We start from the raw sequence: 14,187 nt of genomic DNA on the forward strand, positions 1-14,187 counted from the left end.
TGCCTAGCATGTATGAGGTACTGGGTTCAATCCCTAGGCCCCCCCCCACCCCAAAAAAACAAACAAACAAAAAAAACCAAAGAAACAAAATAAAGCTATTATGTCAATCTACAACTAAAAATATTTTAAAAAATGAATCAACTTCCCTATGAGGACAAAACTGCAATGATTAAAAACAGATCTTCAGGCTGATAAAGAGTGAAGAGACAGATAATCAAAGTATAAATTTGCAAAGATTATCAATAAATTAAACATGGATTTGTTTTCTAAAAACCTGCATGCTAAAGCTGAGGCTTACCTTTATTAGGTAAACTAGTACTGTACCAGTTTTTTCTTTTCTTGTCATCCCTGGGAATTGAGCCAGGATGCTTTGCCACTGAGCAAACTCTTTATTTTTTATTTTGAGACAGGGTCCCACTAAATTGCTTAGGGCTTCACCAAGTTGCTGAGGCTGGCCTTGAATTTGTGATCTTCCTGCCTCAGCCTCCCAAGTCACGGAGATTACAGGTTTGTGCCACTGTGCCCAGCCTATACCAGTTTTCAAGGTGAGATGGTAAATAATGAAACTTCTATCCAAGTGAATGATATATATATATATGCTAGATGTATAAGTAGTTTCAAACTATGATTGCTATTGATAGATTAGAGATTAACATTATATTTTAGAAATAGCCATCTTTGGGGGTAGTAGATTTCCTATACAGAATCAATCAAGCTACCTCATACACTTTCTCTTCCTTTTTTGTCAGGGGACTAACCAAACCAAAAAAAAATTGATTCGTTTGGACTGTTAGTTTTATTTAGTACTCTTGACTTTCTTTTGTTCATTAAGTTTAAAGTAGTTTTGGGGATTGAATTTTTTTCTTTTACCAAATCCTTATAATGGATCTTTGGGCCTTGAACCTCCATTTACTCCATGAAGAGTTGTTTTTTTGGTGGTCTTAAGAATTGAACTTGGCCTAACACATGCTAGACAATACTATAATACTGAGATAAACCCCCAGGCCCATACAAATCCTTTAAAACTTATTTGAATCATTTTTTGTTTTTGTTTTTGTTTTTGTTTTTTTACTTTTTTTCTTATTTATTTACATAAATAGTTTTACAAATGAATGCCAGATTTGTTACTACACATTTGGTTGAAAAAACCTTTTCTCATTGACTTGCCTTTGCATTTTTGTTGAAAATTTATTGACTACATATATATGGACCTTTTTTCTTTTATTGATATCAGGGATTGTACTCAGGGACACTCAACCACATCCCCAGTCCTATTTTGCATTAAAAAAATTTTTTTTATTGATTTTATTATTTTTTTAAATACACGACAACAGTGGAGTGCATTACAATCCTTATTATACATATAGAGCACAATTTTTCATATCTGTATATAAAGCATGTTCACATCAATTTATGCCTTGAATATTTTTTATTCATAGTATTTATTAAACTCTTGTGTATATATAAAGCTTAACCAGTTGCTGTGGAGAATGATGGTGGTAATACTAGCAATATTAATGATAGCTAATGCTTATGGAATTACTGCTTGCCATATGCTGTTCTATGTGCTTTACATTTATCAAATAATTTTAATCCTTATCATAACTTTTCGAAGTAGGTATTATTGTAGTCTCTATTTTCTAGATGATAAACTAAGGTAAAGAAATGTCAGGATTTGATGCAGATATTTGGCTCATCCTCTAATCCTAAGGATATATGCTGCTCACTGTATATACCTGTAATGACCTGCCTGGGAAGGCTGGTTAGGGGCATAAGAAGGCTTCCTAAGTTGAAAACAAAGAAACAAATTAACTCCCCCAAGGAAGTTAATAACATTTCTAGTGAATAGTATAGACAGCATTTTCTGTGGGACTTAGTGGGGGAAGAGATAAGTCTCCTTTTAACAAGTGTTATTTAAGTAGACTTCTTCCAAGTATGAAGGAAATTTGATAGGATATATCTTGGCAGAGAAAACAGAATAAGTAAATGCTATGACAAGAGTAAATGCCTAGTATGTTGGTACCTGATTGGTTTGTTGTATCAAAACTAATATACTTGCTTTTTTGTTGAGTCAGCAGAAAGAGTAATAAAGAAAGGTAGATGTAAATATAGCCTTTTTTCCCCCTGTTACAATAGATGATTTTGTTCTTTTTTCCCCCTCCTGAAAGTATTAGTAGTTAGCATTTTTTGCACATCATTTTTAAATCCCAAAAATATATGCTTATTGCCAAAGGGACATTGTTTAGGCTCCTTGTAAAATGATTTTAGGATTCAAGTGCTTGTTGCCTTTTTATTACCCCTAAGTTTTTATTCAACCAGAAAATTAAACTTCTTAAAAATTAATTCATCTGCATGTCTGTAAATTGTTCTAAAAAAGAACAAATAGAGACTCTCTATTTGGTGTTCAAAACTCTTTGTTTTATACTATGGTTTTAGAATAGTCTTAAATTTTATTGTGTCTATAGTATTTGAATTTTAAATCTTCAATAAAATCTTGACTATTTTACTACCTATTTTACTGCTCTATTTTCTAAAAATAACTGACACTTTACTGTGATTAATTTTATATCATCCTATGGCTTGTCATACATCAGAAATAATTTTTTTATTAAGATTTCAAAATGTTGCTGAACATGGTGACTGGGGAAGCTAAGGCTGGAGGATTGCAAGTTTCAAGCCAGTCTCAGTAACTTATCAAGACTCTGTCTCAAAAATAAAGACTGGGGATGTAGTTCATTGGTCAAGTGCCCCTGGGTTCAATCCCCAGTACTAAAACAAATAAAAAATGTAAACAGATTTTTTTTTGCCATTTTTGTTCTTTATAACATTTAATCTGTAGTTTTTGTAGTCCTTTACCACTTAAATTAGGTAAAAAATAAATCTACTTTAGTTTCTTTTGTAAATTCATAAAATTTTTATCATGTAATATTCAGGTCACTCTAATATGTAGAGATATTTCATAAACATGAAATTTGCTTCCAAATGTACATATGTCCTAATATCCACTCTACCTAAGGATATTGCTTTTTATCTTGAGCTGGTGGCAAAACAGAAGAAAGTAGTGAATTGAACTGCGAAATGAGCTCAACTTTGCTACTGACTGGTTGTAAATATTTGGTCAGCTTTATTGATGTTGGCTACAGTCTTTGCAGTTTAGTTATATATGACTGTAGGTGACTGTACAGATTCTAAAGAGCATTCTCTTTATTTATACTGTTCATTTATCCATCCAACATTTAATTGACCACCTACTAAGTGCAGGACACTATACTTTACTATTACATTTTAGTCCTTGATTTGAGAGTCTATTATTCTATTACCAATAACTTTCTAAAGCTTCTATTATCAACTTAAAACACTACTTTTCCCTCCCTTACCAGGGTGCCCATTTCTTATCAGTAAGGTTACAGAGGGAGAGGGAAAATGCACATTTCATGTATATCGAGAGGCAGGGTCAGTAGGGAGAGGAGACTAGACTTGCTGCTAATACAGAAGTAATTCCATTGTCAGGGAATATATGGAATGTTGGATTTCTGCTTCCTTTCTTCAGTATTTTTTAAAGTGTATGTTTTCTGATACAATAATAATCTACATTATGAGTTTAAATGGCAAGTCTTATTATTCTTACATCTTTGGAGATGGACCTCAGAGGTAGTCTAAGATATTGGGATCTAGGTAACTTGGAACTCCCTTTTCAAGGAAGCCTGTTTGAGTGTTCCTCTTTAGGAAGAATCTTAGGCTGCTGTTGATGTAACTGTGAACTTTACTATTGAACTCAGTATAAGATGCAGCAGCTTATGTGTGTGTGTGTGTGTGTGTGTGAGAGAGAGAGAGAGAGAGAGAGAGAGAGAGAGAGAGAGAGAGAGAGAGAGCGAGCGAGCAAGCACAGATAATTTCAATTAATGCTTGTTTTTCTCTAGTTTAGCATTCATTATAGTACAGGTTAACGTGTTGGGCACAAAATTGATTGGATTATACCTGGTATTTAAAAAAAGAATGAAAATAGAAATATCATTGTATGTAAGAGTAAACATTCATTACTAACCTTTGGTTTTACTTGAGTACATATCTGTTAAAGTTGGAGAATTAGTTTCTAAGTATTTACTTGGAAGGATAGTTACCTCTGCCAGGAGTAAAGCCTTCTTGTGGCGTAAGATGAATCTAGAACAACCTGATGATAAAAAGGGGTGCCTCAGTGTCAAAGATTTCTGCTGAAGCATGGGAATATGAATACTGGGAACAAAGCACCCTCATGGCTATTATTGCAACATTTGAAGTGCTATAGGAAAAAGTGGGTTGGAACCTGGAACCAAAGGCCAAGGAGGAATAGTGATGGTAAAAGGTAGGGTTATAGCACTCATCCAGAGGCTAAGTGCATTGGCACATGTGTTTGGGGAGAGGGCAGTAGCTAACAGTTCTTAACCTACTGCAAGGGAAGAGAGTATACACATATCTTAAAATATACAAGTGAACCACTCTGAAATTATTTTCTTAGGCACCATTGGATAGTGCTAATGACTTAGGAAACAAACTGAGTTTGAATTCCTGTTCACTGCTTATTAGTAGTATGACCTTGAGCTTATTTTCTAATATTCTCTATCTTGTTTTTCAAATAGAAAAATAGAGATAATAATACCTACCTTGCATGTTGTAGTAAATGAACTATTATATGTAATTACTAGTACTCAATGAATGCTAGTTGTTTTTATTGTTATTTTAAGACACAAGCTGGTTAACAATGTCAACCTCTGCATGGGAGAACTTATTTAATTCTGATTTACCTCTCTTTTATCTGTCTTTTCCTTCATCATTTGTGGGGTTTATTGTTGTTGTTTGTTTTAGTGGTATGGAGAATTTCACTCAGGACCAAAAAATTAATTGTTTTGTTTTTGGTATTGGGGGGTGAACTCAGGGCCTTATGTATGCCAGGCAGGCACTGAGTTATACCCACAGCCCTTTTCAAAATTTGAGACAGGATCTAAGTTGGCCAGGATGGTTTCAAATTTATAATCCTCCCACCTTGCTTGTTGAGTAGCTGGGATTACAGGTATGCAACATTATGCCTGGCTGTCATTTGTACTTTGGTGATATATCTGAGGCCATTACCTAACCAAAATCATAAAAATCTGCTCTTGCATTTTCTTTTAAGGGTTTATAGTTTCGACTCTTATTTTTAGATCTAGCATCCATTTTGAATTATTGTTTATGTATTTGTGTAAGGAAGGGTTCTACTTTCATTCTTTAGCATGTGTATAGTCTATTGTCCCAGCATTATTTGTTGTTTCCACATTAGCAAATTATTGTTACAAAGAATAATGAATATTTTTTAATATTTATTTTTCAGTTTTTGGTGGACACATCTTTATTTTTATGTGGTGCTGAGGATCGAACCCAGTGCCCCACGCATGCCAATAATGAATAATTTTAAACTTTTTAAAAATAATTTACATTCTTTTGTTTAGATTACAAATGGTTGTATATAATGGATTGTGTTATAGGTATTGAATTTTATCAAGTTCTGTGTGGAAAAGTAAGTCTAAAAGTCTTCTTGGTACAATTTTTTTTTTTTTTGCAGGTAAATTGCAAGCCTGTTATAGTTCATTCATTGGATAATTTTTCCTATTGCTAAAATATTTCGATCTTTTTAATATTTAAACTATGAAAATGTCTACTATTAATGGAAAACTTGATCATTGATCATGCATTTTAAGAAATTATTTCTGTGTTCATATGACAGAAAATTAAATTATCAGAAATTATGGAACATAAAGAATTAAATTATCAGAAATTATGGAACTTTTGCTTAATGTAAAGCTGAAGAACTTATAATCCAAATTCATGAGAATGTTTTCTGTCATATTGTCAAATTTTCAGTTAAGATTAATATCATGAGTAATATAATGCAACCTAGTGAAATTTTAAACATTGAAGTATTTGAGCAGAAATAATAGCTTGTGTTAATTGATCTCCTATTTTCTGTCAAATATGATGTTAGATATTTTACCATATAGATCCATATACTAAAGATTTGTTTAGTAAATCATAGTGTGTCAAAACAATTGAATATGTTATACGTGTATGTATACACACGTGCACACACATATATGATCTAGTCTGCACACTACAGTAATGGATAACAAAGTGAAAGTATGTCAAAGAAGTTAATAAGTAATTGGTACTGGTTTACAGAGATGGAATTTGACTCTTGATCTTTCCAACCTCAAAGTGCATTAAAGTCATGGAGTTTCTCTACTAGGCCACTCAGAAGGAAAAGTGATCTTTTTTTAATAGCCTTTTTTTTGTCATGTTTTTCAGCCAGTAGGAAGTAAAATTAGATAGTAAATTAGATTGTATGATGGCAGTTACTGACATCTGGAAGTCAGCTCTTTTTTTAAAAAAAAAAAAAAAGAGAAGAGAGAGAGAGAATTTTTAATATTTATTTTTTAGTTCTTGGCGGACACAACATCTTTGTTGGTATGTGGTGCTGAGGATCAAACCCGGGCAGCACCCATGCCAGGCGAGTGCGCTACCGCTTGAGCCACATCCCCAGCCCTGGAAGTCAGCTCTTGAGGAAATTTTTGGATTATTATATTTTTAATTTGTTTTTTAATTTTAGAAATGAATTTGCCCAAGATCAGACTTTCTTATAGTCTAAGATATTGGGATCTAGGTAACTTGAACTATCCTATATCCATTTTTTTCTCCCTCATGGAGTGCTAATAGCTTTAGTCTTGATCATTTTTATTTTTGGACCTCTTTAGGAAGAAGTCAATGCTTAGAACAAAGTTATAAATCCTAGAAGAGACTTAGACATCAGGTAGGAGGATGGGGACATAAATGGAAGGAGTGAGCAATATATATTTTGGTAGACGGTCCTTTCTAATAGGGCACTTAACTATTAGGACCTATATATTTTGGTTCTAGTTTTATTCTAGGAAAAAGCAAAATTATGTTGATCCCAGAGGCAAGATAAACAGCAGGATCATGCCTAATAACAGGAACTAACAAATGCCCAAGTTTTTGAGTGTGTATGAATCTAAAAGATGGTATTAGTATTAGCCCTATTTAACAGACTAGAAAATTGAGGCTCAGTTAACCAAGATTAAGTAACTTGACCAAAGTCACAAACAAATAATGAGTTATAGAAAATAAACATAGAATAACTGCTTGTATCCTTTTGAAGGTTAAATTGTTAAAATTAATTGGCTCTAAATGCCTTATGTCACTCTATCTTAGGATTTATATATTCAGGAACTAGAGTTTTAATTGGTCTAACTTGAGTCATGTGTGTCTTCCTTAGATGTCTAGGGTATCTTGATTGATCCCTTCACCAAAACTGCATGTAGTGAGGGGTAGAAATTTCTTTGAAATAATTGAGTTCTGTTATATAAAGAAGGGGTAGAGAAACCAGGTAGGCAAGAAAATAAGGGCCTATTAGACAAATAATAACTCTATGTGAAGATGATTACTTATTGGATACTGTGCTTGTTTGGAGATATACCTAATTATTAATATTGAATATCTGATAGTGGGGTTGGTAAAAACTATTAAGAACAACTGCAAAAAGACTTAATATGTTAAACATGAATTGGAAAAGAGGATGACTAGGGGCTGGGTTGTGGCTCAGCAGTAGAGCGCTTGCTTAGCATGTGTGAGGCGCTAGATTTGATCCTCAGCACCACATATAAATAAATAAATAAAATAAAGGTATACCAAAAAAAAATTGTAGATGGCAAATGCATAAACATTTTTTAAAAAGAGGATGACTAAGCAGATACAAACATTTCAGGTATTGTTTGTAATGACATACTAATCCTAAAGATTTGTTTAGTAAATTATAGTGTGTCAAAACAATTGAATATAGTAATTTGAAATCACAAAAAAATGATGTGCATGTGCATTTAATGAAGCATGGCATAGTGGCGCACACCTGTAATCCCAGGGACTCAGGAGGATGAAGGGGGAGGATAACAAGTTCAAGGCTAACCTCAGTGAGTTAAGGAGATCATCAACAACTTAAAATAGATAAAGGGATATAGTTCAGTGATAAAACACCCTTCTGTTCAATCCCCAGTATCAAAAAAAAAAAAAAAAGTATGAGTGGGAAAAAATAAAACAATTTATAAACAACTGCGGCTAATAATATATTGTGGTCTCATGTATTTTACTTATGGAAAATGTAGAAGACTGAAGCCGATTTCCAGTTAAATGATTGTATCTCTCTTGTTTACTCGATTTTCTCTTTCCCTCCCCAGCAGACCTTATGTAGTTGCATAAAATTGTTTCTTCATCTGATTTATTTTAGAAACTTTAAGCCTTTTACTTAAAGCCTTTTGAAAACCAGAAACCCATCTCCTACAACTCAAATGTATATTTGCTTTGACAATTTTTGTCTTTTGTATGGGTTTCAGAGGCCTTAATTTGAAATGTGGAAAGGATAATATTAAATCTTGTTCTCTAGGGAAAAAAAAAATCTTGTTCTCTATAGCCTGCATTGAACTTTACCTATGATAGTGGGTGTCTTGGACTGAATTGGTTGGGGGATGTGGACAGAATCAGGAAATACTGTGGGCTAAGGAAACTTTAATCTTTATTTCCAAAAGGTATTCTACTACATCCTCCATTAATGTCGTCAGAGGTAAGTAAGTGTGAGCTATATATGTATCAAAAAATGGGCAATCCCCTGCAAATCCTGTCATTTATGTTAATAAAATTCAACTGTAAGAAGAGCTTTTACTGAGGACGAAGAAAGCCATCATCAGGGAAGTAGTGATCTCAAAACCTGTGTATTCTCTTGAAGACCTCTAGCCAGAGTTCCCTTCCATGTATCAGTTTTAGTAAAGCCATATCATTTCCTAATTAACCAAATCTTGGAATATTGTTTTAGGAAAGAAGGAAAGGTGCATGTTACATGAGAGAGAATTTCAATTTGTGCATATGGACTACCTAAAAGATATGCTTCATGCATATTGAATTTGAAAAGTTAAGTTGGGTAATTTGTATCTTAAACTGTTATTTATTTCCAGCACCTTAGGATGCTGAGTCAGGAGGGTTTGGGTTTAAAACCAGCCTCAGCAAAAGTAAGGTGCTAAGTAACTCAGTGAGACCCTGTCTTTAAGTAAAATACAAAATAGGTCAGGGGATATGTCTCAGTGGTTGAGTGCCCCTGAGTTCAATCCCTGGTACCACCCCTTCCCAAAAAATTTGCTTATTTTAACATTTGTGTATAATTTGGCCATGTATTATGGCTATTCATTGAGGAGTATAGAAGTTTTTAGTTTTTGCATGGAAAACTAAAAAGATCAGAAGTTTGAGAAATGTTGAAATTTGCAAAACATTTCATGAGAGTCCCTTTAAGAAAGTAATTTCAGGGTTTGGAATATAGTTCAATAGTAGAGCATTTGTTAAGCATGGACAATCCCCAACATTGAAAAAAGAAGGGCATTTTCAGACTTACAAGGACTGAAAAATAATAGTGTTTTCATGTGTCCTTCACCCCGATTCCAAAATGTTAACATTTTACCACATTTGTTTATTCTCTTTTGTTCTTTCTTTCAGTATTATATATGCTACTATATATAACATATAGCATTTTATATAGATAATAGTGCATCTACAGCTATGTATTTTTTCACTACATTATTTTTTTCAGAATAATGTAAAGAGTAAAATGAAAAGATAATACACATTTACCTTAAAATATTTAAGTGTATATTTCCTCAAGGAAGGAAAATCTCTTGTAGATAGCCATCAAACAGTTTTCAAAGTCAGAAAATTGAGTGTATTTGATCTAAGGAATTTTTCCAATATTTCTATTGTACTACCATGTCCTTTAGTTTGAAAGGAAAGACATGTTTTTTTCCAGGATCTAATTCTGGAACACGTGTTACAGTTACTTGTCATGTCTCTTTTAGTCTTTAATCAGTTATTCTTTATCTTTCTTAACTTTGACATTTTTGAAGACTACCAGCCACTTATTTTGTAGAATTTTCTTCAGTTTGGGCATACCCGTTTTTTTCCTTATAAGACTGAGTTTATGCATATTTTGACCAGAATACTGGAGAAATAAATACTTTATATCCTAACAGAAAACTGTAAAAGGCTCTTGACTCTTTCTTCCAAAAATATTTTTAAGTTCCATATTATCATATGGAAAACAGATTCTCAGATTTGTTGGTATATTACGAGTCTTCCTATTATATTTATTTTCCAATTGCTTTTGCTTAAGAAAATTTATAGCCTTTAAAGTGGCTTTTACAAAGTAAAAATTATTGAATGAAAGATGGGATAGAGGTGGGGAAGAGTTTTAAGCTTGAAGTATAGGTTTGAATGTATGTTTTAGGTAACGAACATGGATATTGCAGTGCAGGGATTGGGCCTTTAAACCTTTAGCTAAAATTGGTAAATTATTTATTCCTGGAGTACTTCTGCCAGAACTCTGAAATCAATATATTCTTTTCCTTTTAGAAGTCTTACTCCTTCCCAAGGCAAACATTCAAATGTGTTAAATAGGGAGATAAGAGAGAACACTGTTAGATAAAAGCAAATACACATTTAAGTTTACTAGTACAGTATTCACTTTCAGTGAAATGTTAAGTCTTTGTATATTTGTTTAATCAATTCCTAGAAGTAGGAATCTTGTGTTTTGATAAGCACTTTCTAATTGCCCCTACAAATGATCATATCCATCTTTTTTTATAGTCAAATCCAATAATTTTCACTCTTGAATTATAATATTTCTTACCCTGTTTTTATCTTCAAATTCTTTTTCTAACAGTAATATTTAACTATTTCTTATAGACCATATTCACATCATCTGTTTCTTCTTTTCAGAAATAGGAATAAAAGTATCTAACTTAAAATGTATATTTATAATTCTCATTGTGAAATCAAAGCCTAATAACTTCATATTACCATTTAAAATTCATATTCTTTAGGACATTTTCTTAAATGAATCCCACTTAGTTTGAGGTACTATAGTGTCCCCTATTTTTAATAACAAAATAAATAAAAGTAATAAGATTAAAATTTGCTTTATAATGCTTCAATATTGGAACTTTATAAATTGGATTGTACCTTAAAATAAGGACTTTTGCCCAGTATCTTTGTATCTGCCAAGCTAGATACAAAGAAGAGTGCCATTTATATAAATAATTAATAAATGTCTTCAGTTGAGTTTAGTTTGTGCTGTATAAATTTTAGATCAGGGGTTGACAAACTATAGCCCATATGTCCCATCTTACCCTTCAAAAATATTTTATTGGAACACATTCATACATACTCATTGACATATTTCTGATATCTTTTGTGTTTCCATTGTAGAGTTGAGTAGTTGTAACTGTGTGGACTTTAGAACCTAACATATTTATTCCCAGAGTCCTGGCTGACCTCTGTATCAGATTATAAGCAATTTAACATTAATATATTTTTTTCTTTTTATAGTGCATAGTACAATATTCTACCCATACCATGCATAATTTATGGATTTATTTAAGAATTTTGTGAGTATAACTGTGGGAAAATTTTATAGGAGTGAGTTTGCTATCTGTGTATCTTAAATTTGGGTAGCTTTTCCCTTCTCAAAGGGGTTCTAACAGTTTATACTTAAATTACCAATTTTGTGACTAGTTATATTTAAATTACTAAAGGCCTCTTCATAACTTTGCTGATTCCGTGCATTCACACACTTTCTTTTTATTTTTTACCAGTCTCATGGTTAAAAAATGATATAGTGTATTTGATTTTCTTTTTATGTGTTAGACTGAACTTATTTTCATATTTAAAAGCCATCTGTTCCCCCCCAATCCCTCTCTCCCATTTGTTAATTTATTTATTTATTGCAGTGCTGTGGATCCATCCCATGATCCTAACTAACACGGAATTACATCTCAATCTATATTTCTTTTTCTTGGAGTACCTTTTAATGTCTGTCCTAGAACCTTCTTTACATTCATCATACTCATATGAAATATATAGGGAACACATGTTCAGTATAGTTTTATTTGCCTCTAGTAAAGGAACTAGCATTATAACAAAGCTGATTCAAAGGAGGGCGAGACTAAAAATGGTAGTCAGTGAATGAAAGAAATTTCTTACAAGGCATTCACAAGAACACACACACACAAAACACTACAACTCCAAGGAGTTTTTTCCCCTATTGGACAGAATCCATTTGCATTTTACCAGATGAAAAATCATCACTTTCAATTCATTAGTCTTTTACAAGGCATTTTCTAACTATAGTCTATCCCTTAAGACATCTAGAATTCTCTTCTGCAGAACACCAGATGACTATTAGGCAGGCTGCTGATTGATAATTACAATATGGCTGTGAAAGGACATGAATCTTTTTGCCTTATTTCTAAGTTTTGAGTAATTTTTCTGAACATTTCCTCTTTTATTGAAATTATTTCAAGTGATATTATTTCTATATGATTTATCTATGAACTGATAAGAAAGTTACAAAACTCCCTGTTATCTTTTATAAAACATACTCATTTTTTTCTTTCCTGCTCTGTAGGAACTCATTATACAATGACAAATGGAGGCAGCATTAATAGTTCTACACATTTACTGGATCTTTTGGACGAACCAATTCCGGGTGTTGGTACATATGATGATTTCCATACTATTGATTGGGTGCGAGAGAAGTGTAAAGACAGAGAAAGGCACAGACGGGTAAGTGTTTACAGTAAGTTTTAAAAATATAACGCATAATTAATCATTTAATAATGCATTGCTGACAGTGATCTTCAGCCACCAAATCTGTTATACTTTAAAATAAATTTAATTGTATATCTGATAAATGCTGTTTTCTGTTTCTGTGTGTGTTTGCTTTTTTTCAGTTTGTTTGTTTCAGATCTTTCCAGACAGGATTTGAGGTAGCTCAAAAACAAAAGAAATAGAATTGGAAGACAAAATAGGAAGGAAAGGGAAAAGCACAGCACAGGAGTTGGGGGGTAGATCAAGTCACACTTAAGATTAGGAAGTCAGCATGATTTTTGGCCTTAAGCAACTCAGCAAGCTGAAGAGTTGTGAAACTCTTATTATGAAAAAAAGAAGATATGTACTGGGAAGTCATTTTGTGGGGTTTTGCAGTTTTCTTTTGTTCCTTTTGCCAGTACTAAATATTTCTCAAGTTGGATCCTAATTAAGGCTTTTTGTGTGTCATAACAAATTACTAATCAAAACCAATTTGACTTTATGGAACTGGGGTTATAGCTCAGCGGTAGAGTGCTTTCCTCACACACGTGAGGCACTGGGTGTGTGAGGCACTGGGTTCCATCCCCAGCACCACATAAAAATAAATATATTTTTAAAAAATTTGACTTTAAAGTATAGTACAATATATAGATCCTTTTTATTTGCAGTTGTGGCTTATTGGTATAATGTAACACAATATATATATTTTTTTAAAAAAGAGAAGACAATCTCTTTTGAAAAAAATTCTAAATCTCCAAAGCCTCTTTCTAATTTTGGTATCTGAAATTTACTTGTAAATGAAAATAACTTTATACCAATTAGTTATAAGCTTTCATATAAATGTATACATGTGTACAAAATGTGAAATTGGTTTATATTTTGTTGTTTATAAAAAGTATAGCTTCTGAGATTCATTAGACAATATTTACCTTCAGGACATATGTGAGGAAATATATATTACATATATCAATATTCTAAGCCAGTGATTCTTAAATGTTTTGGTCCCAGATTTCTTTTAAACTTTAACAAGTATTGAGAACCCTCAAAGAACTTTTAAAATATAAGTTATATTACTAGATATTTATCTTATTAGATACTAAAACTGAGAAATTTTTAAAATATTCACTAATTCATTAAAAATAATAGTAACAAGACCCATTACTTGTTAACATAAATGGAATTTCATAAAAATAACTATATTTTCCAAAATAAGAGATATTTACTGAGTTCTTATATTACATTTTTATAACTCCCAGTATTGACTGGCTTAATAAAAGACTGCCTGATTGTTATATCTGCTTTTGCATTCAAATTTTATTATATCATTATCATCATCATAATCATCATCTTTACTTGTAGTACTGGGTGTTGAACCTAGGAGCACTTTACCACTGAACTACAATCCCAGTCCTTTTTATTTTGGAATGGGGTCTTGCTAAATTGCCAAGGCTGGCCTTGAACTTGAGAACCTCCTGCTTTAGCCTC

At 32.4% G+C, this 14,187-nt stretch overlaps 1 protein-coding gene across 6 annotated transcripts in view; it reads left to right on the plus strand.

Moving 5' to 3' along the window:
- The window catches only part of Clcn3 (chloride voltage-gated channel 3), an 80,782-nt gene that overhangs the window by 32,376 nt on the left and 34,219 nt on the right, over nucleotides 1-14,187 (plus strand). For 5 of the 6 annotated variants that reach the window (XM_078030982.1, XM_005325498.5, XM_005325500.5 and 2 more), the window contains one exon: nucleotides 12,521-12,678. In XM_078030982.1, coding sequence (XP_077887108.1) covers nucleotides 12,521-12,678 — 158 coding nt within the window. Of the gene's footprint in view, nucleotides 1-521; nucleotides 546-12,520; nucleotides 12,679-14,187 lie in introns of those variants that run through there. The other variant, XM_078030983.1, reaches the window with a different exon arrangement.

The sequence above is a fragment of the Ictidomys tridecemlineatus genome, chromosome 14 (genome assembly GCF_052094955.1).
Source record: "Ictidomys tridecemlineatus isolate mIctTri1 chromosome 14, mIctTri1.hap1, whole genome shotgun sequence".
Taxonomy (NCBI): domain Eukaryota; kingdom Metazoa; phylum Chordata; class Mammalia; order Rodentia; family Sciuridae; genus Ictidomys; species Ictidomys tridecemlineatus.